At 52.6% G+C, this 27573-nt stretch overlaps 13 protein-coding genes across 13 annotated transcripts; 5 read left to right on the top strand and 8 right to left on the bottom strand.

Annotated features, from left to right (window-relative positions):
* Nucleotides 1–759: 759 nt before the first annotated feature.
* Nucleotides 760–4969, top strand: BJX67DRAFT_343239 (DNA-directed RNA polymerase I core subunit RPA135; the record flags this gene model as incomplete). The annotated part of the gene is made up of 3 exons (XM_071028129.1): nt 760–1501; nt 1566–4005; nt 4060–4969. Coding segments are annotated over exons 1-3 (3710 nt in total), but the record flags the coding sequence as incomplete, so codon positions are not given.
* pre2 (proteasome core particle subunit beta 5) lies at nt 4970–6765 on the bottom strand. The gene is made up of 6 exons (XM_071028128.1): nt 6396–6765; nt 6132–6239; nt 5903–6058; nt 5798–5846; nt 5639–5748; nt 4970–5575 (listed from the first exon to the last, which is right to left on the bottom strand). The coding sequence occupies exons 1-6, from the start codon at nt 6528–6530 to the stop codon at nt 5240–5242; spliced, it is 894 nt and encodes a 297-aa protein (XP_070889959.1). The 5' UTR covers nt 6531–6765; the 3' UTR covers nt 4970–5239.
* Nucleotides 6766–6778: 13 nt separating this feature from the next.
* BJX67DRAFT_212366 (Eisosome component PIL1-domain-containing protein) lies at nt 6779–8500 on the bottom strand. The gene is made up of 3 exons (XM_071025614.1): nt 8332–8500; nt 7766–8273; nt 6779–7706 (listed from the first exon to the last, which is right to left on the bottom strand). Coding segments are annotated over exons 1-3 (1308 nt in total). The 5' UTR covers nt 8334–8500; the 3' UTR covers nt 6779–6908.
* Nucleotides 8501–9670, bottom strand: BJX67DRAFT_212365 (uncharacterized protein). Its single transcript, XM_071025613.1, has 2 exons — nt 9259–9670; nt 8501–8838 (listed from the first exon to the last, which is right to left on the bottom strand). The coding sequence occupies exons 1-2, from the start codon at nt 9521–9523 to the stop codon at nt 8669–8671; spliced, it is 435 nt and encodes a 144-aa protein (XP_070889957.1). The 5' UTR covers nt 9524–9670; the 3' UTR covers nt 8501–8668.
* Nucleotide 9671: 1 nt separating this feature from the next.
* On the top strand, nt 9672–10053 carry BJX67DRAFT_212347 (uncharacterized protein). Its single transcript, XM_071025612.1, has one exon. The coding sequence runs from the start codon at nt 9707–9709 to the stop codon at nt 9935–9937; it is 231 nt and encodes a 76-aa protein (XP_070889956.1). The 5' UTR covers nt 9672–9706; the 3' UTR covers nt 9938–10053.
* On the bottom strand, nt 9917–12498 carry BJX67DRAFT_343230 (uncharacterized protein). The gene is made up of 3 exons (XM_071028127.1): nt 12225–12498; nt 11885–12148; nt 9917–11824 (listed from the first exon to the last, which is right to left on the bottom strand). Exons 1-3 carry the CDS (start codon nt 12258–12260, stop codon nt 10169–10171), a joined length of 1956 nt encoding a protein of 651 aa, XP_070889955.1. The 5' UTR covers nt 12261–12498; the 3' UTR covers nt 9917–10168.
* Nucleotides 12499–13356: 858 nt separating this feature from the next.
* BJX67DRAFT_369876 (MFS general substrate transporter) lies at nt 13357–17407 on the top strand (the record flags this gene model as incomplete). The annotated part of the gene is made up of 7 exons (XM_071030835.1): nt 13357–13619; nt 13768–13932; nt 13979–14450; nt 14511–14838; nt 14890–15191; nt 15589–15653; nt 15745–17407. The coding sequence occupies 7 exons, from the start codon at nt 13357–13359 to the stop codon at nt 17405–17407; spliced, it is 3258 nt and encodes a 1085-aa protein (XP_070889954.1).
* A 187-nt stretch (nt 17408–17594) lies between these two features.
* Nucleotides 17595–19170, top strand: thiA (thiamine thiazole synthase). The gene is made up of 4 exons (XM_071025611.1): nt 17595–17639; nt 17698–17719; nt 18002–18360; nt 18422–19170. The coding sequence occupies exons 3-4, from the start codon at nt 18024–18026 to the stop codon at nt 19078–19080; spliced, it is 996 nt and encodes a 331-aa protein (XP_070889953.1). The 5' UTR covers nt 17595–17639; nt 17698–17719; nt 18002–18023; the 3' UTR covers nt 19081–19170.
* Nucleotides 19171–19185: 15 nt separating this feature from the next.
* Nucleotides 19186–20655, bottom strand: BJX67DRAFT_343211 (inositol phosphosphingolipid phospholipase). The gene has a single exon (XM_071028126.1). It carries the CDS (start codon nt 20625–20627, stop codon nt 19260–19262), a length of 1368 nt encoding a protein of 455 aa, XP_070889952.1. The 5' UTR covers nt 20628–20655; the 3' UTR covers nt 19186–19259.
* A 121-nt stretch (nt 20656–20776) lies between these two features.
* BJX67DRAFT_343209 (WD40 repeat domain-containing protein) lies at nt 20777–22943 on the top strand. The gene is made up of 3 exons (XM_071028125.1): nt 20777–21387; nt 21439–21602; nt 21650–22943. Exons 1-3 carry the CDS (start codon nt 20850–20852, stop codon nt 22535–22537), a joined length of 1590 nt encoding a protein of 529 aa, XP_070889951.1. The 5' UTR covers nt 20777–20849; the 3' UTR covers nt 22538–22943.
* Nucleotides 22944–23130: 187 nt separating this feature from the next.
* On the bottom strand, nt 23131–23940 carry BJX67DRAFT_377590 (glycoside hydrolase family 128 protein; the record flags this gene model as incomplete). The annotated part of the gene is made up of 1 exon (XM_071032142.1): nt 23131–23940. The coding sequence occupies one exon, from the start codon at nt 23938–23940 to the stop codon at nt 23131–23133; it is 810 nt and encodes a 269-aa protein (XP_070889950.1).
* Nucleotides 23941–24014: 74 nt separating this feature from the next.
* BJX67DRAFT_212204 (uncharacterized protein) lies at nt 24015–24965 on the bottom strand. The gene has a single exon (XM_071025610.1). The coding sequence runs from the start codon at nt 24755–24757 to the stop codon at nt 24062–24064; it is 696 nt and encodes a 231-aa protein (XP_070889949.1). The 5' UTR covers nt 24758–24965; the 3' UTR covers nt 24015–24061.
* A 1216-nt stretch (nt 24966–26181) lies between these two features.
* Nucleotides 26182–27410, bottom strand: BJX67DRAFT_377589 (lignocellulolytic auxiliary activity family 14 protein; the record flags this gene model as incomplete). Its single annotated transcript, XM_071032141.1, has 6 exons — nt 26182–26207; nt 26271–26345; nt 26450–26586; nt 26652–26680; nt 26745–26832; nt 26902–27410. 6 exons carry the CDS (start codon nt 27408–27410, stop codon nt 26182–26184), a joined length of 864 nt encoding a protein of 287 aa, XP_070889948.1.
* Between the last annotated feature and the right edge of the window lie 163 nt (nt 27411–27573).

Genomic DNA, 27573 nt, shown 5'->3' with positions numbered 1-27573 from the left:
CAGAAGCGCCGTAGGACTCGTGCGAGGCTTGAGCTCGAGGACGAGAGAGCGCTAGGTCGAGAGGATCTGAGCAAAACGCGAGTGCGAAAGGCATCCCAAGACCTGAGCGCTAATAATCCAGCGGCAATGTATCTCCCCGGTGTTTGTGCTCGCCCACCACGAAATGAGAGCGGAAAAAGGAATATGTTCTTCTTCTGATGGCTTCGGTGGTACTTGCGGTGAAACTCAACTGCTCCGATCTATGTGCACGCATGACCGTTCTCTCTGGACCGCTGAGGGGAGCGCTGAGCCGTAGTTCCTCGCTAGCCCTGCTGGTCCCTGCCAGTTACCCCCGTCCAGAATGGCTCCTTGCGCCGCTGATCGACGAAAGAACTTGTTTCCTAGCATGATTTTGATAGCTTTGGTAAGTGGTTTGGGTGGACCAGGAGCTCAGTCGCATCATGAACGCCGACTTACAGAAGGAATGGATGCCTGCGATCATGTCATGAATGATAATGGAATGACAAGTTCTTTGGATAAGCAATAAAATGCTCATCGCATTCTTTGAATGATGCCACTTATCCCCTTCTAAAGCCCAGCAACTCTCACTTTTGCTTGATTGGGACAAATAAATGAGCTACTTTCAGGATATATTTCTGCCTGAGGCAGTAAACAATCACACATGATGCGACAGCAGCCTTAGGCATGAAGACTCTATCAGCACGTGACGATATCTGCCCGGCAATCCCCAAAAAATTTCCCAGATTGGAGTTCGCAACAGAGGCTTCGGCTAGTTCAAGCCAGCATTGGCACTTTCGTCGCGTGTCGATTCCTATCATCCATCCTGCGGTGACCGAGGCTGATACTGTCCTTCTCTACGGGCCGCAGAATCTACTGGATGCCTGTCGTTTCTCAGACCTACATCGCTGTCGACGGCAAGTTCTCAATTGCGTGAAATTCTGCTGCCAGTGAAGGCAAAGGTGCAAGGCACCGCAATTGACAAACAGGGATCAGATACAGCATGGCTCCCGCCGCGACGGATACGAATTGGTCAGTCAACTATGATGTGTTGAGGCGAGAAAAGCTCTTCCGAAACCCTCCCGAGGACCGCACCGCATACCCCTCACTCGCCGATGCTATCAAACCGCATGTCGACTCCTTCAACGCCCTTTTCGAAAGAGGCGGAATTATAGATGCAGGATTAAAAGACATAGGGACTCGGACGTTCCTCGATGAGGTTGTTGAGACGGCCGAACAGAAGCAGCAGCGTCTCGCAGAGGGACGAAAAGCGCCGAGAAAGAACAAGCTCCATGTCCGCATCAAAGAAGTTTTTCTCGAGAAGCCGGCCATTCCCGTAACAAACAAATTCACTGCTCGCAACCGAAATATCTACCCGTCCGAGTGCAGAGAGAGACATGCGACATACCGCGGTAAGCTCCGTGCGAGAATTGAGTATCGGGTCAACAATGCAGACTGGACCGAGGCAGTCAGAGAACTTGGACAGGTTCCTATCATGCTCAGGGTATGTGCTGGGCATAATGCGTTGCATATCGCATTGGGCTGGTTTCGCTGACTTGACTGTACAGACCAACAGATGTTACCTGGAGAAGGCGACTCCAGCGGAACTTGTCCAGCACAAAGAGGAATCGGAAGAGTTGGGCGGGTACTTCATCGTAAATGGCAACGAGAAATTAATCCGTATGTTGATTGTCGGGAGGAGGAATTACCCCATGGCGATTATCCGTAACACCTTCACCAACCGTGGCCATACATATACGAAGTTCGGTATACAAATACGATCGGTGCGGCCCGACCAGACTTCGCAAACGAACGTTTTACACTACCTGAATGATGGAAATGTGACATTCCGGTTTTCATGGCGGAAGAACGAGTACCTCATCCCAGTGATGATGATTCTCAAGGCTTTGGTGGAGACAAATGACCGCGAAATTTTCGAGGCAATCGTTGGCAGCGTCTCTTCTAAAGGGGTCAGCAATACATTCGTGACAGACCGAGTAGAGTTGTTACTACGCACGTACAAAGCGTACCGCTTGCACAGCCGTTCGGAATGCCGATCATATATAGGAGAGAAGTTCAAGCCCGTGCTTGGTGTCCCTATGGACATACCCGACGAGGAAGCCGGAACGGAGTTTCTTCGCAAGGTCGTACTTCCGCACCTTGGAAACCAGAATGTCACGGAGACGCAAGATTATGACAAATTCAAGATGCTTATCTTTATGATTCGGAAACTCTATGCGCTTGTCGCTGGTGACTGTGCCTCTGACAACCCAGACGCCGTTTCCAACCAGGAGATCTTACTCGGAGGATTCCTCTACGGGATGCTTTTGAAGGAAAGATTGGATGAATGGGTCAGGTCTTTTGGACCCATACTTAGGGACTGGTCTTCCCGCAACCACCAGGCTAGGTTCACGGATCCAGCTTTCGAGAAAGATTTCTTGAGCAAAATCATCAAAAGATCCAACGAAAATATTGGAGGCGCAATGGAGTATTTCCTCTCCACGGGTAATCTTGTCAGTCCTACAGGTCTTGACTTGCAGCAAACGTCCGGTTACACTGTCATGGCGGAAAAGATCAATTTCTATCGATTCATCAGTCACTTCCGGATGATTCATAGAGGAAGTTTCTTCGCGCAGCTGAAAACGACAACCGTCCGGAAGCTCCTTCCTGAGAGTTGGGGCTTCCTTTGCCCCGTGCACACTCCTGATGGATCGCCATGTGGTCTTCTCAACCACCTTGCTCACAAGTGCCTCGTCGCCACGAGCGACAGCAGTGTGCCCCAACTCCCACAACTGCTTGTTCAGCTTGGTGTCCGGAATGAGTCGTCCGTCTCATTGGAAGAGAGCGTCAGTGTTCAACTGGATGGCAGGGTCATCGGCTACTGCTCGCCAAAGCAAGCCCGTGTGATCGCCAACACTCTAAGACATTGGAAGGTCTCAGGCACCCATAATATTCCGTTGGAGCTGGAAATTGGCCATGTTCCCAATTCTACTGCCGGCCAATACCCTGGTATCTATATGTTCTCACAGGCTGCTCGTATGTTCCGTCCTGTCAAGTACCTGCCACTCGACAAGCTCGACTACGTTGGCCCGTTCGAACAGCCATTCATGGAGATTGCGTGCATGCCTTCAGATTTGATTCGAGGCATTTCGACTCACATCGAATACACCCCCACAAACATCCTCTCCATCGTCGCTAACATGACTCCCTTCTCCGACTACAATCAATCTCCTCGTAATATGTACCAGTGCCAAATGAGCAAGCAGACGATGGGAACACCGGGTACCGCCATTGACTACCGCACTGACAACAAGCTCTACCGGTTACAAACTGGTCAAACACCGATAGTACGACCGCCGCTCTACAATGCCTACGGATTGGACAATTTCCCCAACGGCACGAATGCTGTGGTAGCTATTATCTCATATACTGGTTACGACATGGACGACGCTATGATTATTAACAAATCTTCTCACGAACGTGGCTTCGGTTACGGTACGGTCTATAAGACCAAAATCCACTCTCTGGACGAGAATGACTCAAGACGAACAAAATCTCGACATGCAATCACCACGCTGTTCGGATTCGCTCCGGGAAGCGAAATTCGTGCCGAGTGGCGGGCAACCCTCGACGAGGACGGTCTTCCCCATATCGGCGCCCAGGTTAAAGAAGGCAGTTACGTGGCTGCCTACCACACAGTGCGATACGATGCAACTTCCGACTCGTACGTCAATATAGACGGTATTACAAAATTCGTCAAGTACAAGGATACGGAAGAAGGGTACATCGACAGCATCCGCATCATGGGCTCTGAAACGGGCACTGAGCCCTGCCAGTCTATCAGCGTCAAGTACCGGATCCCGCGAAGGCCCATTATTGGTGACAAGTTCTCGTCCCGTCACGGACAGAAGGGTGTCTGCTCCCAGCTCTGGCCGGCCGTCGACATGCCCTTCTCGGAGAGTGGTATTCAACCCGACCTCATCATCAATCCCCACGCGTTTCCTTCTCGTATGCCTCCCTTCCCCTCCCTCCTCTTTTACCCTGACTGACATTATCAAAAAGGAATGACAATCGCCCAGATGGTCGAATCCATGGCCGGAAAAGCGGGTGCTCTCCACGGTCACCCACAAGACTGTACGCCCTTCCAATTCTCCGAAGAAAACACCGCGACAGACTACTTCGGCGAACAACTCCGCGCTGCCGGGTATAACTACTTTGGCAACGAACCCCTGTACTCTGGTATAACGGGTAAAGAATTCGCCGCAGACATTTTCATCGGCGTCGTCCACTATCAGCGCCTGCGACACATGGTCAACGACAAATTCCAAGTCCGAACAACGGGACCCGTCAACAACCTCACAGGACAACCCGTCAAGGGCCGTGCCAAGGGTGGTGGTATCCGTGTCGGAGAGATGGAGCGTGACTCGCTAATCGCCCACGGGGCTGCATACCTTCTCCAGGATCGACTGATGAATTGCTCTGATTCCCAGCGTGCGTGGATCTGTCGTGATTGCGGATCTTTCTTGTCGACCCAGGTTGCTGTTTCGTCGGCGGGTTCGAGTAAGGCTGGGATGGTGGCGAAGGCGTCTTCCTCGCGGCATCAACATTCGGCTTCGGGGGCCTTGGGTGGGACAGCAGGTATAGTCCGGTGCCGACGATGCGCTCGCGAAGCAGTCTTTGATGACTCCCGCGCAGTGATATGGGAGGATGGCGACGGGAAGCGGTATGTCGGTGGTGATAACGTTACCGTTGTTGCTGTACCTGGCGTCTTGAGATATCTTGATGTCGAACTGGCGGCGATGGGTATTCGCATGAAGTTCCGGGTTGATAACTAATCTACCCCATCTCTCCTGTTTAACCTGTATCTACATGTCGTTCTCGATTTCTTACGTGTAGGCTGAGGATGTAGTGCATATCGACATAAAGCGGTGCGCTTTTGAAAAAGCATATTTATAGATAGATGAGGAGCCCTTTTACCTTGGAACTTTTCGTGTTTGGAGCTATCTTTATACTTATCCATCTGGGACGTCTTTTATATGTGTTGGTAATAACATTAGTTCTTTCTTCTTTCGTTATTGTATCACTCGGTCCGGGATTGTCCATCTCCGCTGCTCCAAAAGAATCGGCAGATGAGCTCCGGTGACAAATCGGGTGCGGAGAGACATGCTTCGGTGGAAGCACTTCCATGCCTAGATAACAAGAAATATGAAAGAGTCATATCCCATATCTAGCGATACAGTCACTACAGCTCCGATGTCACATTCGAGAATTCACCCTTCTCCAACTTCGTCTTCCAGAATATCGGGTTCATATCGTTGAATCCGTGGTGCACCCATCCTTCTTCCTTGACGTGATAAAGGTTGATGAAACCACCAGAGTAGGCGTCGCGGTGCATTGCGGCAAGGATGCTCCGTCGGCCGAGCTCGAGCGCCTCTTCCTCAGTCAGGTCGTACCGGTAGTTTGCGTCGAGCACACCGTAGGCGAAGGTCTGGCCGGATCCAACACAGAACATGTTTCCAGGGAGCCGGGTGCCGTCGGAGTCAATATAGTAAAGAGCTGGCCCTTCTTGCGGGGTCACCTATTTCGTGAATAATTAGCTCAGGCTTCTAGTCCGACAGGAGATGTGTCAGTGTTGACATACACCTGCCAACATTGTTCCCATGCTCAGGCCGTAACCTTTGTAGGCATATGTAAGGTTAGCCAGAATCTTCGAGGCGGCGGCGACTGTGATACGGCGTTTGTGGCGGATCTCTGCTCTCCATTAGCGTCATGAAGCTATACTCCTGCCGACTTGGCATACCGTGAAGTGTGCACTGTTGACTCAAATATCTCAGCCAGTATTGGCAATCCTAGCCCAGGAGCATCAGTACGGCCTTTTCCAACAAACAAAAAGCAGAGAACATACCGCCGCGCCACCAGCCATCGTACCCAAAAGCCCAGGGACGGGCTCGCTTCCAGGCTTATCCTCTCCACGGCTCAGTCGGGAAACAGGAATGACTTTCTTCACCGTCTGACTGGCAATCCAACTTCCGGCCGTCGCTCTGGAGTCTGTGCAGACAATCTATCTCGCATTGCATCAGTATATTGAGAGGTAGGAAATCGCTCGACGGGCCCATAGTGACATAGTGACATACAATTCCACCCTGAAATCGAAAGGCGAGCGTTGTCGTTCCGTGCGCGAGTTTGATGGGACAGTTAGGATTCGAGTGGTCATCAGTCATTGCGCGAAGGAAGGCAGAATGCTAAATGGAGATATGATTGTTAGTCAATGCTCGTTGGTATTCGAGACGGTTGTCTCGATAGGTCGGTCTGTCGTCGTAGCCCGGAGTAGCCTTCTAGTGGCAACACGAGAACCAGGGATCGAGACCAGCTTAAATAAACAGAAAAATAGAGCTCACATTCGCAACAGGGGGAAGACTGAATTTCAGAGAGAGTGGGGGAAGGCCCTCCGTGAGGTCATGCTGCTCTTGCTCCGAGTAGAACTCGTTCTGATGCGGCGACCGGGAGTATTGGCGAACTAGTTGATCCATCATGGACGGCTTGTTGCGGAGAAGATGCTGCTAGAAAATTAAGATACAGACGGCGAAGAAGAAGGAGGATGAAGGGCGAGAAGATGCAAGACAAAGGTGAAGCTCCGAAGCTGAGCTCTGACGCTAGAGCTACCAAGTGACCTCCGCGTCGTCACGCCTGGAGCCTGCATCACGTGTTTAGGCCTGATGTCTCAGGCACAAATATCGATTGATCAACTGCCTCTTCTCTCGAAGTCTCCATCCGTTTCGACGCTCTTGAAAGTTGGAGATTGATGGCACTGTACTGGATTATAAACAGACTATACACTGCGGAGCATACATAAGTACATAATCAGCGTCAAAAACGAAAACTATTTCCGCTAACACTGCACCTTCCGCCTGTTAGATGGGAATGGCCAGGCGCTGCACCTGCGAATCCAAAGCTCCTCCAAGCGGCTGAGGCCCCGTCACTTTCGTGCGTATGGGAAATTCTGCGCCAGCAGCTTGACCGGGATCTTGAGACGGGCTAGGACCTGTGGTTTCTGGACCTAAAGTGTGCTGAACTGGGGTTTTCTGAACTGGAATTTCCTGACCCTCATTCACACCACTCACACCAGCTGCCCCAGCCTTCTCTCTACCTATCCCTTCCACGCGCTCAGCAGCTGGAGCCCTCACGTAGGGTGCATGCTCCTCCAAAGCCTCAGGGTCCATCATTGGAGCTGAAATGCTATGAATTCTTGCGGGACGAGCTGTCGTGTCCCTTGCCGCAATGGGAGGCACTTCGGCGGCAGTAGAGGTGTCCTCCGCCTCAGGCTCCTCGACCTCCTCGGGCTCCTCAGGCTCCTCAACCTCCCTAGGTTCTTCTCGGTCTTCTACACGCTCTGCCGCTGGAGACTCTGCATGTGGTTCTCCGCGGATTTCATGGGCAGATGACGGGAGTGAAATGCTGGCCCCCGCACCAATCTCGACGGGTTCGACACTACTCTCCCAAGAGCGGAGATCGCGTTCCGCATCTTCGATAATCTGTTTAGCTTCGTTGGCATGTGCATACGCCTTTGGCTCGTCTCCAGGGGTCACCGGGGTGTCATCAAGGCAGTTCAGCAAACGGCGAGCGTGGCGGGCAAGGATGATCTGTTTCTCTCCTCGATCGATGGCTGCGGCTAGGTGGACGTGGAAGGCCTCCTTAAACCTCTGCCTGGTCTGCGGAGTTATGCCGTTAGTATTGGTAATGTGAGCCCCCCTTAACAAGTGCGACATACCACGTTGGTCAACTGAGCTTCCGCAACCAGATTCTGCGCCTCAGCTCTGACAAGCTCCTGTTCCATAGTCTCAATTTTGTGGCTATTAGGTTCCTTCAACTTGAGGCGCTGAATATCATCCGCGATCTTGGTTCGCTGATCACGCGTGGGCTGCACGGAGCTCTCCGTTTCGCGAATGTGCTTCAAAAGGGAGCGATATTCCTCCAGGCTCGAGGCATAGATGTCCTCCTGCTCTCCCATCTCAGCCATCAGCACACCCAGCTTATCCGATATGTCGAAGATGGCATCGTCCTCCGATGTTTCGCCCCAATCGGACAACTGTGCTGCGATGGACATGCGCTGTCTGGCGGCGGATTCGTGCGCCGCAATCGCCGCATTCTCAGTCTTGATCATCCGATTCATTTTCTTACTTAGCTGTGGCTGCTGGAGTCCGCGGAAAGTGGAGAAGCTGAACCGCCGCCGCCCGGCGTTCAGCGAGCTTCGTCTTCTGCCAGATAAAGTTCGGTTCCTGCGATCTCGTCAGTCACTCCGCCGTCACGAGCATCTATTTGACTTGGGTGACATACATATTTGCGGCTGTGCTGTGTCAGGCAACAGGAAGGCTTATATGAATGTGATGGTGGTGAGGACAACAGGTGGTGATACCTATGTTGTCGAGAGACTTTCGAGCGGGATGCACCTTCCGATACTGGCACGGCAGCGGGATGCACCTTCCGATACTGGCACTGGTCACGTCGGGTAGTTGGTTCGTATACGAAAGAGCTGTCCCAGGGTCGATCCCACTTTATCAAATGACTACGAATCCTGAGTATGAATATACGCGAGCTGTTCTTTTGCCTTTATTCTCAACTCGTGGCACCCTTAGCGTGACGTCACGATAGCACATATGCGATTCTGAGGTCATTATTGAACGTTTGCGGATAACGCACATGACAGGAGGGATTCGTGGATCCGATGAGATATTCCCTTGGATTTGAAATGCGATAAAGTTACCTCGTCAGCTCCGCCGGGCATCATTGGTATATTACCGCTTCGGGTAATATATACTTGTAGATCGTTCTGGAGCCGAGCACCTTCAGATCGGCAAATTAGTCCCGACTGGAACCAAGTTCCACTCTGGCCAACCATATCCTACCTATCGAATAGGGATAATATACTCAACCTCACCTTCCTCCTGCGCCCTCCCCACCCCTAATCGCCGCCGCCCACCATTTGGCTCCACATACTCCACGCAGCGTGCTGGCGCGGGAACACGCCCGACAGGATAGATCGTTTCCTGCCGTGTCCGGACATATTTCCTCGTTATCGTTGTGTACGACGCGCGCGGCGAATGCGGGGGGCTGCAGTGTGAAGAGGAGATGGATGGGCGGGGAGAGTAGATGATAGCCCTCGTTGGGCTGGGGGTATGGGTCGTAGGAGGAGAGAGCAGAGAGGTGTATCTTCGACGGTGAAAGCGAGGGGGAAATGACATTCTGAGAGGCTGGGAACCGTACCCTGTGATGCGAACGGAGCGGGTGTCGCTGTCATCGTCGACGTCGATAAAACACATTTTGACTTTATTTTTCTCACTTTCGAGGTAAGGAACAAGCGTATGAGAGTTTCCGAGTAAAAGATCGTAGAGCAGTCAGTGACTGTGGTCACTCTCGGGCGTGTAGCCTGAACGGCGACTAAACATATCACATAGAAGAGTAACCTTCGATAACGCGGCGAAATTTCGGAAAAAGCAGTAGGACGCTCGGAATAGAACCTCGAGTTCATATAAGAAGTGTTGGGATGTAGTCACTGGAAGAGAATCATTTGACCAAGCCGGGCTGGTTTGGCGGATGACCTCGCCCGGTGATGCTCACCCAGGTCATCCCGGAAGAGAAAGGGATCCTGGAAGAGTTCTGACCGTGTTCGAGTCATTTGTAGATTAATCAACCCGAGCAAATATTCAATGGGATGAACGATGGATTGATAAGGCCTTTCAGCTGGTGCGCACCTGGTGTGTCTGGGCTGGTGTGCCTGGGCGTTCAGCTGCCCGAGTCCATGGCTGGATCTGCAACAAGACGGCGTGGTCGGAAAACAGCCTACGATGGAACAGAATATGGTTCCGTCACACTGGAGCAGCCCTCTGGGATTCTTCCTATATTCGCCTGTTGGCTGGGAACAGGGAGAGGGGGCATCACATGAGCATGGATAGGTCAATTATTTTCGTGTCGAGAAGAGACGAAGTAATCAGTAGAGGTAAGAAAGGTAGCAACTGAATTTTACACTACTCGCCTTCGCCTTGCAGATAGCGGCGAGACATGGCGGAAGAAAAGAGACAAGACCAGCGCCGAAAAATGGCCGAGACTTAACACCATTGCACTCAAGTATAAGAACAACCCGCAAGGAAACCCAATAAACCCACGGCACCCCATATCAAGACATGTCGTCGTCATGATGATGGGTGTTTTCATTATCCGACGCGTGGAACGCATCCCCGAACGCTGAATTCTCTAGATCAGGAAGATCCAGGCCGTCGTTTTGTTCCGTGTACGCTGCGAGTGCATCGCCTGCGCTGTCCATATTGGTGAAATCGAAGCTGGCACCATCAAGACCGTTGTCGGCGCCTGTGTTCCCGGGAGTCAGGCCGTGGATGCCGCTACCGGGGGTGCCGTCCTTTTTATCATTGACCATGACCCAATCGCCTGTCTCGCTGGATACGGTACCTGCCTGTGGGATAGTTCCCAGGTCCATGTCAATATCCAGACTAACCAAGGACTGATCTTGCTGCGTGATGCCAGCCGTTGGCTGTGAGATAGAAGCACCTGCAGCACTCGATGCGAGAGTTTGCTCCGTTGGACCTTGACTAACGAACTGATCAAGAAGGTTACTATCCGCATGATCCATATCAATATCGAGCTCTGGCTTCTGCTCCGGTTCGATCTTCTCTAACAGGCCACCCTTTTCGATACAGGAGACTTTGGGTTCTGGCACAATTTGCTTTTTCCAGGAGGTCTCTACCTCCCTGACAATATCATCAACTTTGTATTTGGCCTTGTGCTCCATAGGCGCAAGAGGCACGTTATCTTCATCTGTTGGAATTTCGATACGGCCTTCTAGCCTCCAGAATTCGGAGCCAGTGTCTGTGGGATCTGCTGCGGCGTCCCGCAGTTGAACTTCGGCGTCTTTGAGTAAAGAGGTCCGATTGAATTTCTCCATCCGCCGTGCGTGCTGCTTCTTCAGCTTCTCAATCTCCGCGGTCATATCGGCAACTTTTTTGGCAACGCGGTCGGCAAACTCTTCAGCTTTTTCCGACTCTAACTTAATCGTTTGTTTAGATTCGTTTGCATCAGCCGACTCGCCGTTGGTAGGCCCGACAGGAGCGTCAAAGAAGCCAGCCGTTAACGACTCGAGTTCGCCTTTCCTACCTAATCCCAAGGAGACAGGAATGATTTGGTTGATAGCAAAAGGCGAGGCCAAGACCTCTTCCATCCATTCGTGGTGTTGTTGGTACCTCATCTTGCTTACTTCCCGAGGCGTGAGAAGATCCATTAGATCTCCTGCGGAGACATCTTCGTCTTCAAGCGCGAAATCAGTAGTGGCTGCATTGACCGCCGTCGATGCAGCGCGGTGTCCGCGCGGCGCCTTCGGCTGGACGGCTCCGGTGGGAGGTTGCACACCTGGACCAGCCTGGGGATAGAATGGCTGCCGGGCCGGTGTTGCGTTTGGATACGCGCCCTGCGGTTGCTGGTATCCTTGTTGAGCTGCCATCTGGGGTGGTAATCCGATGTTAGGCCAGTTATTCCTGTCATGGAGCATAAAGTCCTTGCGCGCCAAGATTCCCTGGCTCTGCAAGAACCGGCGCTGAGCCAACATGCCTTGGATTTGCGGCAGAAGAGGAATTCGGTTTGCGGGAATGTGGTCTGTGGGTGGTGATCTCGAGTAGTGTACAATCCATAGTGAAGGATCAGGTGGAGGTAGGTTAGGGTTGGGGACTTTGGATGGCAGCAGTCGGTATCGTCTGCGGCAATGGATAGCGACCGACTCGTTCGGGGGATGATAACCGCTACGGTGAAGCCACATTTCGACAACCTGAGGCACCAATGTCAGTTATGGCTTTGGCACCTACGAGAACAAATAGAGGAGACATACATATCCTCGAGCTTCGAATGTAAACGCTTGCTCCACATCCGCCCAGACATAACCGTCGCTCGCGAAGTTTGTACCCAGGTGGTTTAGAGGTTGCCATGTGAGCATCACTGTGCCGTCTTGAGGGCCATCGAGGAAGGTCCAATGCATCGGTTGTGCCTCACGCACGACCTTGGGTGCGGAGATAAGGTATTCAACAACGGTGTCCGTGGGCATCATATGCATCAGCGGATAGCGATTGCGCGAGACGAGATGCATATGGGGGAGCTGCAAGATTAAACAACATACTGGTCAGCAAGTAGCTCAAGCGATGCCATATGGAAGGTCGATTGAGTGATCATACCAATTGCCCCGGGACACGGCTTGCTGGGTCATCCATCGTGAGCAAAGGGCACAATAGCCAATGGTTGATAACAGTAAAGTAATCGCAAAAGTATCCCAGATAGTACACACGAGGGATGGGATAGTGCTTGCAGAAGGAGGGTGGATACACCCGCCGGCAGCTGAACAGAGCAAAGGCAGTACTTGTCGAGGAGTGGCCGAGCGCAAACGCGACGCGGAAATTTGAGGTTTCCTTAGCAAGCCACAGTGGCTGGAAGGGTTATGCGCCACACTTCTTATTGCAGCCTCATGGGTCAGGCATCATTACTGTCCCCTCAGCCTTGGCCGGGACAGTCTCGGGCTTAAAGATCGTGCCTTCCAAGGTTCAATAATGCAGGTACACTCCGTGACAAAATTTCCAGTCGGGAAGGTACTCTTCGGGAGCATCGATGCATACCTCCAAGTTTACTTTTAGCGAGTCATATGTCCTCCTCGCAAAAAGTCCGATCATCCCCAGCCATTTTAGTTTGGGGTTTGTGTATTCCTCCTCGCTCTCTCGTGCTGAGACAGCCCTCACATAAGGTAAGGACATTTCCAGTAACAAAAAACCCCGTGCATTACCAGCCTCCCAATTTCCCAAACTTTGAGACTGACTTTGTTGACCAGAGGATCGGACGCCACGCTTTGTCCAAGCTTTGGACCCCACCCATAGTTCCTCCCCGGCTTGGTGTTGATTGGGCGTCCCGGTTGCAGTGAAAACGGAGGCTTCCTCTGCAGATCATCGTTCAAGCGATGCTGGTTTTCCGTGCTTCGTCCCTTGCGGTTCGACTGAATAACGCTCACGAGAGCGCTCCAATGTAGACTCATTCTGACGCAGTGGACTGTCGTATCCAGCTGAAAATCTTTGTCCCCTCTCTTCCCCTATACAAATGGCGTCACCCTTGAATGCAGCATGAGCTTACTTCCTTGTTGGAAAGCGGCCGAAGGAGTCTTACAGTGCAGATCCTGCAGCTGACCTGACCCCATGTTGAGCAGAGGAAATCCTCCGGTGCGATCGCACTTAAAGGACGGGCACCGTTCGCTGGTTGGAGCCTCTTCTTCCCCTCCATCTCGCTTTCTCCTGGGAATCTGCTTGCAGCTAACCGTCTGTCACCATGGGAATTTTCGGGAAGAAGCACACGGTCGACCGCATCAATTCGACTGAAAATAGCAAAGACATTCAAAATTCTTCCGCACCAGATGATGATATTCTTGAACTTCCGGGCAGAGATCCCGAAAATCAATTGCCACCGTCCGCCAACGAGTCGCATACCGCTCTCCCTCAGATGCGATCTCCACGAATATCCATCGACCCCGTGTTTGAGGCTCGGGTGGTACGCAAACTGGACTGGAGAGTTCCAACTCTTCTGGGGTTTTTGTGTAAGGTTTCAATGCTACATTCGGATTCTGTACAATTTCTGACGGCGGTGCCTTTCGATAGACCTCCTTGCTCTCCTGGATCGAAGCAACATAGGGTTGGCTACTTTCTCATCCTGGATCTGAAAAAGTTTGCTGACTTTTCGCAGGAATGCAAGAATTGCGGGGATGGAGGAAGACCTGGATCTTCAAGGGAATCGCTACTCTTGGTTGTTGACGATTTTCTACATATCGTATACATTGTTTGAACCTTTTGCCCTGATGTGGAAACTTATTCCACCACATCGATGGGCCGCTATAACCGCTCTGTCCTGGTAAGTCTGCTCCAGGAGCCACCACTCATCTCTAATTGTTTGTTAGGGGTATAGTTGCGACATGCCAGGCTGCCTCCCAAAGTTGGGCTGGGATGATGGCATTGCGTTTTCTTCTTGGTGCGTCTGAAGCGGCGTTTGGCCCGGGGTCTCCCTATCTGCTATCTTTCTTTTACGGTCGACGGGAACTTGGACTTCGTTGTGGTATGTTTGTTTCAGCAGCACCTCTAGCCAATACATTCGCCGGCGCGTTGGCGTACGGAATCACATCTGGCCATTCCAAGTTAGCCAACTGGAGGCTACTGTTCCTGGTTGAGGGGGTTCCATCGTGCTTGGCGGCCGTCCTAGCCTGGTGTTTCTTGCCCGATCATCCCTCTTCCGCTTGGTTTCTGACCGAAGAGGAGAAAGACGTTGCTCGTGCTCGGTCCCTCCGCCGCAGTGGAGAGAGTGAACGGGTAGGCGGGGTGAACTGGAAGGAGCTAGGTCAGACTTTGCTGGATGCGAAACCATGGATCACAGCGGTATGTAACTGGCATTCTCTGTTGTGTCGACCGGTCTGGCTAATACAACCCCCCTTTCAGCTCATGTATTTCAGCTGTAATGTCAGCTTCTCCTCACTTCCCGTATTTCTTCCGACTATCCTCGAAGATATGGGTTTTAAATCGATTGACGCACAAGGCCTTACGGCCCCACCATTCTTCATCTCATTCATCATTAGTATTGCGACAACTTGGTTTGCTGATCGACTTCAGCAACGTGGGCTGACGATAGTCTGCTTGTCGCTGATTGGCATGGTGGGCTATGTTCTGCTTGCGGCTTGCACGTCTGTCGGAGTGCGCTACTTTGGGGTATTCCTCGCAGCTGCGGGAGTTTTCCCATGCATCGCAAACATCTTACCATGGGTTCTAAGTATGTCATGCATGTAGGCCCCTCGATGCGTTTACTAATATGCGGTTTCAGATAACCAAGGCTCTGACAGCCGACGCGGGATGGGCATTGTCATTCTCAACATAATCGGGCAGTGTGGTCCTTTCCTAGGGACCAATGTGTTCCCTGACAGCGATGGCCCGCGCTATGTCCGAGGCCAGTGCATTTGCGCGGCTTTCATGCTCTTCAATGCCGTTCTTGCCCTCTCTTTGCGTTTTCTTCTGGTTTGGGAGAATAAGCGTCTGGATAAGCAATATGGAGATGCAACCCGCGCCAATGATGAAGCAAAAGGAAACACTATTGGGGAGGAGAATTATGGTGCCAGTTTCAGATATGTCCTTTAGTTGATTTGGAATCGTTCATGGTGTGAAGAGAAAAGGAGCCTTTAACTTAGAGAGTAGATTGAGATTTGATATGACTAATGTACCCGCAGTGGACGCGAAAAGCGACCCATGCCATCATATCCTGCATCATATATCACATTCTCGCGAGGCCTTATCTTTGTCACTGATCATAGTTGGAACGGTCCTTGTGCATCCCTTCAGGCAACAGTTCGCGAACGCCGCGCTTCCCCTCCCCACCCGTGGACATTCATTTTTTTTCTCCAGGTTCGGCCTCCAGAGCAAAGAAGCAGGGGGGGGATTTTTTGGAATCTAATCACTGTCTCATACCAATCGTTTTCTTTAGCATCGCATAATTCTCTGCTCGAGAAAGTAACCTGCGAACGAGTAGCTCCACAAGATGGCCACTTCTAATGGAGACAACGAGAATCTCTATGGGATAGTTGACATGGGCAGGTAAGTCCGACCCAGCCTGTTGTCGCCAGGTCTTTCTCCAAAAAAAAAAAAAAAAAAAAAAAAACCATGGACACTTTACTAACTGTCGCAGCAATGGGATCCGATTCTCCATTACCGACTTATCTCCGCCCACGGCTCGGATTTTACCGACAGTCTACCAGGATCGCGCAGGCATCTCTCTGTATGACGCCCAATTCTCAAAGTCAGAGTTCGACAGTACCGGGCAGAAGGCGCGGGGCCCAATCCCTGCTGACGTCGTGGAAGAAGTCGTCGACCGCCTCGTTCGATTCCAGGTCGTGTGCGATGATTTCCAGGTGCCCCGGGAAAACGTTTACTTGCTTGCCACGGAGGCAACACGCACGGCGCCGAATTCAGAGGCATTCAGGGCCCGTATTAAAGAGCGGACAGGGCGGGAGGTGCGGCTTCTATCTAAAGAGGATGAGGGGAGGATAGGTGCTCTCGGGATCGCCAGCAGTTCCCGGGCTGTTGCTGGGCTGGCGATGGATCTTGGTGGAGGGAGTACGCAGCTTACGTGGGTGGTTGCTAAGGATGGTGTTGTTACGACTTGTCCGAGGGGTTCTTTTAGTTTCCCTTACGGTGCTGCGGCGTTGAGCGCGCGGTTGGAGCAGGCGAGGCGTGTTGGTGGGAAGGCAGAGATGGAGTTGAAGGAGGAGATGAAAAGGAATTTTCAAGACGCTTACCAGAAACTCGAAATTCCGGACTCTCTGCTCAAGAAAAGCACGGCGGAGGGAAGATTTGACCTGTATCTCTGTGGCGGGGGGTTTCGGGGCTGGGGTTACGTGCTCATGAAGCAGGCGGAGGTTAGCCCATATCCGATTCCTATAATCAACGGGTTTCGCGTGAGGAGAGATGCTTTCCACAACACTGCTGCAGTGTTGAGCGAGGTTTCGGATTCTGAGAAGATCTTTGGTGTGTCGAAAAGACGGGCCTCGCAGATTCCGGCGGTTGCTGCGTTGATACATGTGCTCATGGATGCTTTGCCAGCTATTACGCACATCCAATTCTGTCAGGGAGGCGTCCGTGAGGGCTTTCTCTTTGATAGACTACCGCAGGAAGTTCGTGCCCAGGACCCTTTAACTTCTGCGACTCTGCAGTACGCGCCACCATCCGCGGACGATATCAAGCAACTTCTTCTATCCGCGTTGCCGGAGCACGCATCTCCGATAGAAGCTTCCCACACGCCGTCATCCCTGTATCCACATTTTATTGCTGCTCTCGCCAATGTCCTGTTTGCACATTCTCGAGCGCCTCGAGAGTCCCGTACTGCAGCTGCCCTCCATTGCTCAACGACTGGCCTCCTTGCCTACACGAACTGCCTCTCCCACACTGAGCGTGCGCTGATGGCACTTGTACTTACCGAACGCTGGGCCGGTGATCTTGCACCGGCAGAAGAATCCTACCAGAACCAATTGCAACGCTGCGTCTCTGCTGAGGAGGCATGGTGGTGTCAATACCTGGGTCGAATAGCAAACTTGATCGGGGAGGTGTATCCTGCAGGCCGCGTATCAAAAACGCATTGGAGGATCCAGCTGAGAACAGAATGGGATCAAATCGTCAAGAAGAAGGAGAGACGCGATCTCCTACGTCTGAAAGTGCAATCGAACAATGTTGTGGCGGCGTCGGGAGCTACACGAGACTGGTTACGGGATAGGGTGGAGAAGATTGAGAAAGCTGGGAAGAAAAAGAACTGGATCCGGGCGTATGGGGTCCGAGTGGAGGTCGTGCTAAGCTAGATAATTTACAAGTAACCCAGCTTGTATCTGCTTTGGAGTGACGTGACTTCACTGTTTTACTCACCGGCGAGAGTCCCGGAGGGAATCGGAGGCTGTCAGATGCTGTCAGTTGGGTGACCAGTATTTAAGCTCTGCTACCCCTCCTACCCCGCCATCCTGCTCTTCTCTTCTTCTTCCCACCCACAATCGTACTAGTATCGATTCTCTTCGTCAATCCATCGAAACAACACAAGTCCTCCTCCCCCAGACAAGAATTGGCGGTCGTGGAATTGGCTAACTCATCTGTACAGGAAATTACTTCCTCCGTACAATGTAAACACGAACCTCGTCGACCCTCTCGGGTCGGAAGTCATGGAATGCCTTTGGCTGGGCTGTTAATTCAACGATCAAGGTATCTCAGGTAACGTCTGGGCGTGGGCCGGTGTTCGTTCTTATCCTGAGGCAGTCCTCTCTCCTTATTAGGAAAGGGAGCTTCCGAAGGCTCTGGGTTCGTTCTGAGAATATACGGTCAAAACTTGATCTGGATAATACCAGCGAAAGGATCATGCCTTCCTTTATTTACCCCATTATAATGGAACGGCTAACAGTTTGCAGTCAACTAGTCACTTGAATCAACATGTCTCCCCCAGCTGCCATCTTCGAATCTACCGCTGCCCCCACTGGCATTAAGGGCAAGGTTGTGGTCCCTGAGACCCTAAACGTCGAGGGTGCCTCGCAGACCAAGCTGCTCGACCACTTTGGCGGCAAATGGGATGAGTTCAAGTTTGCTCCTATCCGTGAGAGCCAGGTATCCCGTGCCATGACCCGCCGCTACTTCCAGGATCTGGACCGGTATGCGGAGAGCGATATTGTTATCGTTGGTGCGGGTTCCTGCGGCCTGAGCACTGCGTACGTCCTTGCTAAGGCTCGTCCGGACTTGAAGATTGCTATCATTGAGGCTTCTGTCTCGCCAGGTCAGTACTCGCCCAAACCTCCTCCGACCAAGGCTCGAAAGTTCTATCTAACACCAAAAAGGCGGCGGTGCCTGGTTGGGTGGCCAGCTCTTCTCAGCAATGGTCATGCGCCGCCCCGCAGAGCTGTTCCTGAACGAACTGGGTGTGCCTTACGAAGAGGACCCCGATATGCCTAACTACGTTGTCGTCAAGCACGCATCTCTCTTCACATCTACTTTACTCTCCAAGGTTCTTGCGTTCCCGAATGTTAAACTCTTTAACGCCACCTGCGTTGAGGACCTTGTGACCCGCCCCGGCGCCAGCGGCAACGTCCAGGATGTACGGATCGCAGGTGTCGTCACCAACTGGACCCTTGTCACCCTGCACCACGATGATCACTCGTGCATGGACCCGAACACCATCAATGCCCCTGTCATTATCAGTACAACCGGCCACGATGGTCCATTCGGGGCATTTTCGGCCAAGCGTCTTGTCTCAATGACTACCATCGACAAGCTCGGCGGTATGCGCGGTCTAGACATGAACTCGGCCGAGGACGCGATTGTCAAGAACACCCGCGAGGTTGCCAAGGGTCTTATTATCGGCGGTATGGAACTGTCTGAGATTGATGGATCCAACCGCATGGGTCCTACCTTCGGTGCGATGGTGCTCAGTGGCGTCAAGGCTGCCGAGGAGGCATTGAAGGTCTTTGATGAGCGCAAGCGCGAATGTGCTGAGTAGATTTACTAAATCTCCTCATATGCGGTCCCAGTCGCTCTTTCACTACCGGGGCGGCGCATGACAACACAATATGCTAGCTTTTGCAATCCAGTATGAACAATGAAGTGGTCCATTCTCGTAAGACATGAAGGGCTGAAGCATGAAGGATTAGTCAAGTAGATTGTATGATACAGTCTTCGTCACCCCCCTTCCAGAAGACGCTTTGTGTTCTGAATCTCCCACTCAAATTCTTTGAGCGCCCTCAACTCACTTGAGACAAACAATCCCCCGATCAACCCATCTAGCAACCCTGCTGCGAAACTCAACGTACTCAGTAGAATAAGTATAAACGGGATATACTGTCGATCTCCCGTCCACCAAACACCAACCAGACAGCCTACAGTGACCAGCACCGAAGCAAAGAAATGAGTTAGGCGCCATCGCCGCTGCGTCCGCTCCCGACGCACATAGGCATGTATCATACCAAGGATATGGTTGTACGTTTCTGGAGGAAGGGTTAAGCGCTCCGACTTCTTCTCCGGGCTATCGATAATGTCCCCCTTCTTCACGGTGGCTGAAGAATCGCGCGTAATAACAGCCTCCACCGCGAAATGATCACTTAGTGAGCACTTTAGTGTCGGATGTCGCTGTGTCATCGCAATCTGGACATCCCGAACGCTCCATCCACCCTCATCACCGACAAATATATAATCGAGCCGTTTCCCGCGCATATCCGGGCCCTTTTCATCCACGGGGATATCCTCGCCCTTATCGAGGCGTTTTTGGTCCTTCTTCGGCCAGCGCCACGTATTATACGGTCCATCGCAGGTCGCCCCGTTATGGTGAAGGTTAAACTCCGCGGAGGGCACTGGTTTTCCGCGGGCCTGCTCGACTGCGTCCTTTGCGGCGCCAATGGATGAATCGGGATACATAACCTGCCACACATCGACGACGGGGCTATGGGCGCGGATGAGTCGATGCGCAAAGGACGAGGGGAGCATATTGAAATCACCAAGACCTATAACAAGGTGGCCACGTTCCGCAGCGCCATGCATCAATTTGGCAATTTCCCACGCCTGTGCTGTTCGATGCGCGAGATAGCTATCATGCGGCTCCTGCTCATAGGGCGCATGCAGATGCGTACAGAACACCTCGGCGACATCAAGCTTCTCTTTCCCATACCGGATCTTTGCACAGGCGACACCTTTCCCGACGAACCAGTCGCCTCGAAAGAAAGCCGTGGGTCGCCCGTTAAGCGGGTACTCGACCATGGAGGATTGCTCGATCGGCCATCGTGAGAAGATGGCTAGGCCGGCGCCCCAGATTCCGCCATAGTAGAATTTAGCGTAGGGAAGAATATCTGCTGTCTGGGAGCGGATGGATTCGTAGTCCTCCTGTGTCCAGCATTCTTGGAGGCCGACGATGTCCGGTGGCGGGGACGATATGGAGAGCTGGCGACCTATCTCGGATAGCCGCTCATTGCGGTGTTTGGCGATGTACTTTAGACCCCAGCAGTTCAGGGTTAGGATGCGGATTGAACTTGGAGAGAGGGGTTGGTCAGCCATCATGGATCGGCATGATTCCTGGAATTGAGAGACTTCGGTTGAATTTCAGGGAGAGCTGCAGACGAAGCTATCGATGATTTCATGATTGAGCTCTCACCGCCTTCTATTTTGAAAAATCCCGCGGAATCTTTGACGAAGTATCGCCAACAACAAATACTCCTCCGCTCCTCCAGTCAAACAGTCTCCTGCCTTATAAATATGCAATGCAGTATATGAGATAACGAAATGGACCACCCTTCCAAACGCCGCCGCCTGTCTCCCTCCCCGCCTCCCATCTCCTCCCCCGCCGACACCTCCTCCGACGAACTGGCCGCAGGCTCCGACCACGACCAGGAACGCCGCCGTGTAAGTCTCACAGCCTACCCGCCGAAACGGCCATACCATCGCTCCCGAAGCTTCAGCTCTTCCGAGAGCCCCGATGAACTGGCCATGGACGCTGACGATTACTGGCGCGAGCGGAATCGCAGGAGGCGCGGGTCGTCTCCTTGGACCCGCTCCGTTGGGAGTGAGCGGGGGGCAGACGGGAATGAGGATGAGAACATGAATGACCTTGATAATGAGACCGAGATCAATGGAGATCTCGATGAGATGGAGACGGGGGTTAGAGATGATTATGAGGACCGGTCGCCAACGCCTGTACCACCAGCGCCGCCGCCCAAACCGGATACTGTGAATTATCAACAGAAGTTCTTGTTGAGAGGGCATTTAAGGGGAGTGTCGGCTGTGCAATTCTCGCCGGATGCGGCGATGATTGCCAGTGGAGGTATACGCTTTGACCTTTCCGTGACATGATGTAGTTACTGACAGCATGTAGGAGCGGACGGTGCAATCAAGGTTTGGGATGCGTCGACCGGAAAATTGATACACACCTTTGAAGGGCACCTTGCGGGAGTATCGACGATTTCATGGAGTCCAGATGGGGCGACGATTGCCTCGGGATCAGACGATAAGACTATACGACTCTGGAATGTCCTCACAGTATGTCTTCGTCGCCTGCGGAGAAGCGTTCTACTCACTCTGTCTAGGGAAAAGCACATCCGACCCCCTTTATCGGGCACCATAACTACGTCTACGCGATCGCATTCTCCCCCAAAGGCAACATGCTCGTCAGCGGCTCCTACGACGAAGCCGTCTTCCTCTGGGACGTGCGCTCCGCCCGCGTCATGAGGTCCCTCCCTGCCCACTCCGACCCTGTCGGCGGGATCGATGTTGTCTGGGATGGCACACTCATCGCCTCCTGCGCAACAGATGGTCTTATCCGAATATGGGATACCGCGACAGGTCAATGTCTGCGTACTCTCGTCCACGAAGATAACCCGCCAGTGACGGCAGTCAAATTCTCGCCTAATGGCAAATACGTGTTGGCATGGACACTAGACGACTGTGTGCGATTATGGGATTACGTCGAGGGCCGATGTCTGAAGACCTATCAGGGACACGTGAATCGGAAATACAGTCTCTCCGGGGGATTCGGTGTATACGGGCAGGTTACTGCGAGAAGCTCGGGGTACGCATTCGCCGTTAGCGGTAGCGAAGACGGGGCCGTCCTGTGCTGGGACGTCGTTAGTAAGAAGGTTCTACAACGGATTGAGGGCCACGAGGGGGTCGTCTTGGGTGTGGACACTTGTGCGACGAGTCAGGGACGGTATCTGGCGAGTTGTGGACTGGACGGGACGGTGCGAGTCTGGGAGGAGAGGGGGGAGGGCTCTGAACCGGAACCAGAACCAGGGCCAGAGTCAGAACCAGGGCCAGAGCCAGAGCCAGAGCCAGGGTCTCCCAATGTGAACGAGAAAGAGAGCACAGTCGTGAAAACCGAACAGGCCCCAGATCAGGAAACCGAACACGATACCCAAGACCTAGAGATGGGTGAGGCCGAGCCCAAGGTCAAGCTCGAAGCGAGAGACACCACCTAGTCTCCGTCTCCGTCTCCAGCCAGCAGTATCTTTTAATCGATAAATTAATGAATATGAATTAATTAGGGCAAAGACAGACGAGCAACAGGATCCCACTTTCTCAGCAGGCTCAAGACGTCGAGTTGCTCCCTTACTTGGCATTGAACCGTGGTTTACTCTTACCAATCCAACCAATCCGGATACAAGTTGTTGAAGCATCCTTGGATCAAATCGAACATTCTTTCACGGTTAGTCGATTGACAGGAGAATTTCCCAGAAAGAGTAGGGGTAATATCCCTATCCACGGTTCGATGTCTATTCCTCAGGTACATTTGCTGCCCTTTGTCCTAGAAGTGAACGTCTGGGCCTATTTCGAATCACCCAAAACACCCAACACGTGGGACTGAAACAATTGGAATCCAAAGAGCCCTTGGAAGAATGTGCAAATGGCCCCACTATTCTATTCATTCTCATTTATTTTCTCTCCAAATTTTCAATCTAGTAGCCAAAGCATACGCACCCCGGCGCCCAAACCCCCTAAAAGAAGACAATATAAATGGGATAGAAGAGAAGAGAAAGTGGAATATATAAGCCAATTTGGAGATCAAACCAGATCACGAGATATAAGCCTTGCCGCTGAGACTGGGCTCACTGCCGCTAAGCAGATACCCATCCCCGCACATGAAGTATGCATAGCGCGAGACACCAGTCTGCGCATCCAGCCAGGGCAGCACGTCATTTAGGAAGTCCGAGGATGCCTGCGTGCCCCCCTGGCCAGCGAGATCAGAGTTGAGCGCAAACTCCGTAACCCAGGTCTCGGCGAGGTTATACTCCGCCGCGAGCTCAGTAGCCTGGGTGACAAAGTTCTTGAAGTCATCGGCGGAATCACCGTACCAGTGCACAGCGAGCGCCGTGACGCCGCAGTCCGTGCAGGAATTGAGGAAATTGCGCATCCAATCGAGACCAACGTCGGAGCCGACGCCGTTCGTCACGGCGGGGGAGACGAGCTTCGCCTGGCCGCTGAAGGGAGAGATGTATTGGCGGTAGTAGTTTGCTGCGTCAGAGGAGGACATGGCAGCCTGCGAGGACATGTCGGGCTCGTTGAAGCCGAGGATGTAGTTGCTTCCGCTGCCTAGCAGGGTCTGGATGGCAGCGAACCAGCCGGTGAACATCTTGGTGCCCCAGAGCATGGGGACGAACTCGACTTCGCTGGGAAGCGTGCCCATGGTGTACATATTCCAGTCGTAGGCCCAGGAGATGAGGCCGCCGCTGGAGAGGGACTGGACGAGGGAAGCATCGTTGTAGGCGGCGCCGCGCTTGGAGGTGCCGGTGCGCTTGTGGGCGTGGGCGTGGGTGTGCCCGTGGGGAAGAGCGAGAGCGCTGGTAGCCAGGAGAGCGGTCGAGAAGTACTTGAAGGAGACCATTGTGATTTCGGTTTGGTGTCGCTTTTGAGGAGAAGCCTGTTCTCTGAGTGAAGGGTCGTCTCAAGGACTATAGATGGAAGTAAATGAACGTGAGCCTTTCGAGAAAGACAGAAAGGAATGACTATTGCCCGTGCGCGGCACAGGACAATGATTGAAGCCGAAAGGCAAAAAATAAGAAGCGAAAGCAGGCGTTTGGAGAGGGAAGAGAGAGAGAGAGTAAGAGGAAGCAGGAGTGGAGGGGAGAGGTATATAAGGCTTTAGGCGCTTCTTTCGGGTACCTGGGCGGTTCCCCTGGCCGAAAGGAACCAGCACCTGAACCTTGAAACACTTTTTGACGGATTATCAGCCGGCATTTTCTGTTTCTTCCATTCACGATTGAAATCTGAGTGGTCAATTTGTCTCTTCTGGCGGTTGGAGCCACAGGGAGCGTCTGGATGCGCCAGAGCCGTGGATCGTCATTGGTGGGGAAGCAGTCGTAGCCTCTGATTTGGGCTCGACTGAGGAGTGAGTCGTGGGATGAGAAAGTGAAGAAGGAAGAGAAGAGAAAGGGAGACAAGGTGTGTTGTTGACAGAGTTTCGTCGTTGTGTTGAACGACAGGGACAGGAGGACTACCTTCCAGAGCGTTGAAAGACCGTCCGAAGCACTGCGATTCAATACAATAATGAAGAAAGAACTGCAGACTCCAGACTGCAGACTCAAATTACAGACTCCAGACTGGATTCTCAGATTCAGCAGTCGACTCCACCGGCCAGACTCATCCATCGCCATCCCATCTTTCTCCCACTTTTGATTCTCATCCCATCCGACCCAGAGCATCTATCGAGTCATTACCCTCGAAAGTCTTGCATCCTGTTCCCATTCTCTACCATCATAACTTCTCTCAACATCTCGTAAGCGCTTCATAGCGCCAGCGGTCTTTGATCGTCAAGACAAGCCTTGGGACTGGTCGAGGCCACGCAAGGTCCCCGATCCATTGCCTTCTGAAACACACTAAGATCGCACCTCACTTGTTTGTTCCAGCTTGGCTGACGTGGTCAGCGCTTCCTCTTCGTGCGTTCTGTAGAGGCTCCCTGGACGATTTCCCCTCATCAGTGATGGTCGGCATTGGCCGCCCACCCACTCTGACCTGTCTCCAACATCTCGAAGACTGATCCTCTGTCCACAAGAGTCCCCACAAGCTCAAAGACCTCGAGACCGACTTGCACTTTGGTTCTGACGGATGCCCACACTTTTCATCCAGTTACAGGGTCCCAGTAACCTTCATACATACGCACAGTGACACTGAGCCATGGACGAACAACGGACAGCGTGGTCCCCATACACCGCTGGAAGATTGAACCTGCGCTATGGGCCAATCGCTGAGCCTGGATTCTTGATATGTGGTCGGCGCTCGATTTTATGACTGGTTCGAGTTCATGTTGACGTGGCCTGTGACCCATCATGCAATTGTGAGTGCCTCTCGCCGAAACTGTGATGGCAGTTCCGGCTATGGCTAACAGTGGATGGCCCGAAGCACCGTCCGCCATCGTCCATACACAGTGGTGTACCTGACGATAGCCGGGCGGAGATGACAACAACCGAATGCGTCCGACATGTTTGCTTGCTTGCCACAAGGGCCTTGGATCCACTTAGAGATTCCCTGATTGAATCTGTCACGTCAGGCTGAAGCATGGGTCCTGAAGACTTGTAACGGTCCGATTGAGTTTGCCTTATACTGGTTCCGGCATTGACAGCATGGTGAACACATCACCGAGGGCTACGACCTAATGAATTGCTGAAATTTGGGGCATTTCTTCTTTATCCCGAAAATAATAGTAGCCTCATGGCATGCCTCGCTTACCATCTGCTACAATACCCTCGCCATTCGGGAGGTAAAAATCCATCGTTGTCGAGAGAGGATTCTGAGATAAAGTAAGGAACAATACTCGGAGTACGCACTTCAAGTTGGCTACGTTGTGTATATGATTTCGAACACCCCCCACCAGGCCAGTGCCAGAGATATTGTGCCTTTGTTTGGATTGACCGCTATATAGCTGGTCAAGACGCATGCTTTGTTATGTATCCACCTCTACGGCACCCGTGGTTGTCAGCAGGGATCGTCCTGTGTGGCATATATACTCTCCAGAAATGCTGTCTATGTCAAGAAACACATTCCAAATCATTGATACTGACTCGGACGGCACTCCAAAGCAAGTCTATCAGCGCAGTTAATGACCCCTGTTTTCGTCGGTCCCAGACGCCTAGACGAAGATATCATTTTGCGCACCTAGTCCCATTAACGTCCTCGGACAAAATAGTGGTATCACTTCAGAAAAGTTGCAACACATACCATTCTTGAATCCCCAAGCGGCATTATACATCGGCGTCTTCCCAGAAGGGGGCACGACATGATTTCCTGTTTTCTCTTCATCCAGAGTCGTCGAGTCAGCCACCACCACAGGACGCCGATAATATCATACACAGCGCAAATGACAAAAGAAGGGATCGGAGAGTAGGGATCTGTCTTACGATTCCAGGCAATCATCTGCTTCGCGCCAGTGACGCACTTGCTCGAGTCGTCTTCGCAGTATACCGGAGCCTGCGCGGCGGCGAGCTGCTTCGTTGACGTGGCGCCTCTCACTTCGCATTTGTAACCGGCCATGTATCTGGTATTGTTAGAGGGTATTCAATTTTATCGTGGAGAGAGTTCTGGGTGGGCATGTGGTCTTACATATTCGGCTGTCCACACCCGTCGGGGTCCTATATCGCCAGTCAGCCAGTCAGTCAAACGGGGAGAGCTAGCTCGACTTGGGATCAAACATACCCAAAGCCAAGCACATGTACAGCCGCCCTCAGGACAAGCCGGAAGATCTGCGGGGACTTCGTACGTCGCTAGACGTTTCCAAGGTGTGCTTTGAGCAATGCACCCATCAGCCCCGTTCTGCGCCGGATGAATCGCTCGAGAGGAAAGCGGGACTCACTGCTCCAAAACAGTAAAAACAACCAAATCGTCCATCGTCACATTCCCCAGACTATCCGCATAGCTAATCGCGAACGCCGTCCCCGCCGCCGTCGCCCAACTCTTCGTATGCAGCGCCCCATCGTCCTGGATACAGTCGCCCTCCGGCCCGCTCCAGTCCTCGGGGTGCTCCTTGCCATCGGGCCAGTCCGAGGCGAACTGCCCCTCGTACGAGAACGAGGTCATCGCGCGATTGTGCGCAAGTTCGACGGTGAATGTGCCCCCCGCTGGGAGGGAGAGGACTTCGCCGTCGGCTGGGGGTGCGGCGTCGCAGCCGCGGTCGTGCTGGAACCACCAGTCGGACTGGTCGAGGTCGTAGAGCGGGCTAACGGCTGTGTTTGTGTTGGGGTTGTCGGTTGAGGGGTCCGGGCCGCCGAAGCAATACATACCTTTTGTCCAGGCGACGGTGTGGGCGGTTGTTAGGGGGAGGGTTAGGGCGCCAGAGCCGAGAAGGAGAGTAGGATATTGCATGGAGGGCGACTGGGGAGGTAGGAAGTGAAGCAATGACTCTTTTTTCTTTTTCTTTTCCAGGATCAACCCGTGGGGGAGAAGCGATTACTTTACTTTGGCTAGACTCTGTATTTAAAGCATGATGATCGCGGAGTATCGGTTGAGCTAAGAAGGAAGTCGACGC

The sequence above is a fragment of the Aspergillus lucknowensis genome (assembly GCF_044049455.1).
Source record: "Aspergillus lucknowensis strain CBS 449.75 chromosome Unknown BJX67scaffold_4, whole genome shotgun sequence".
Classification (NCBI taxonomy): Eukaryota; Fungi; Ascomycota; class Eurotiomycetes; order Eurotiales; family Aspergillaceae; genus Aspergillus; species Aspergillus lucknowensis.
The sequence above is the reverse complement of the archived record's forward strand: the minus strand, read 5'-3'. Positions and strand labels throughout refer to the sequence as shown.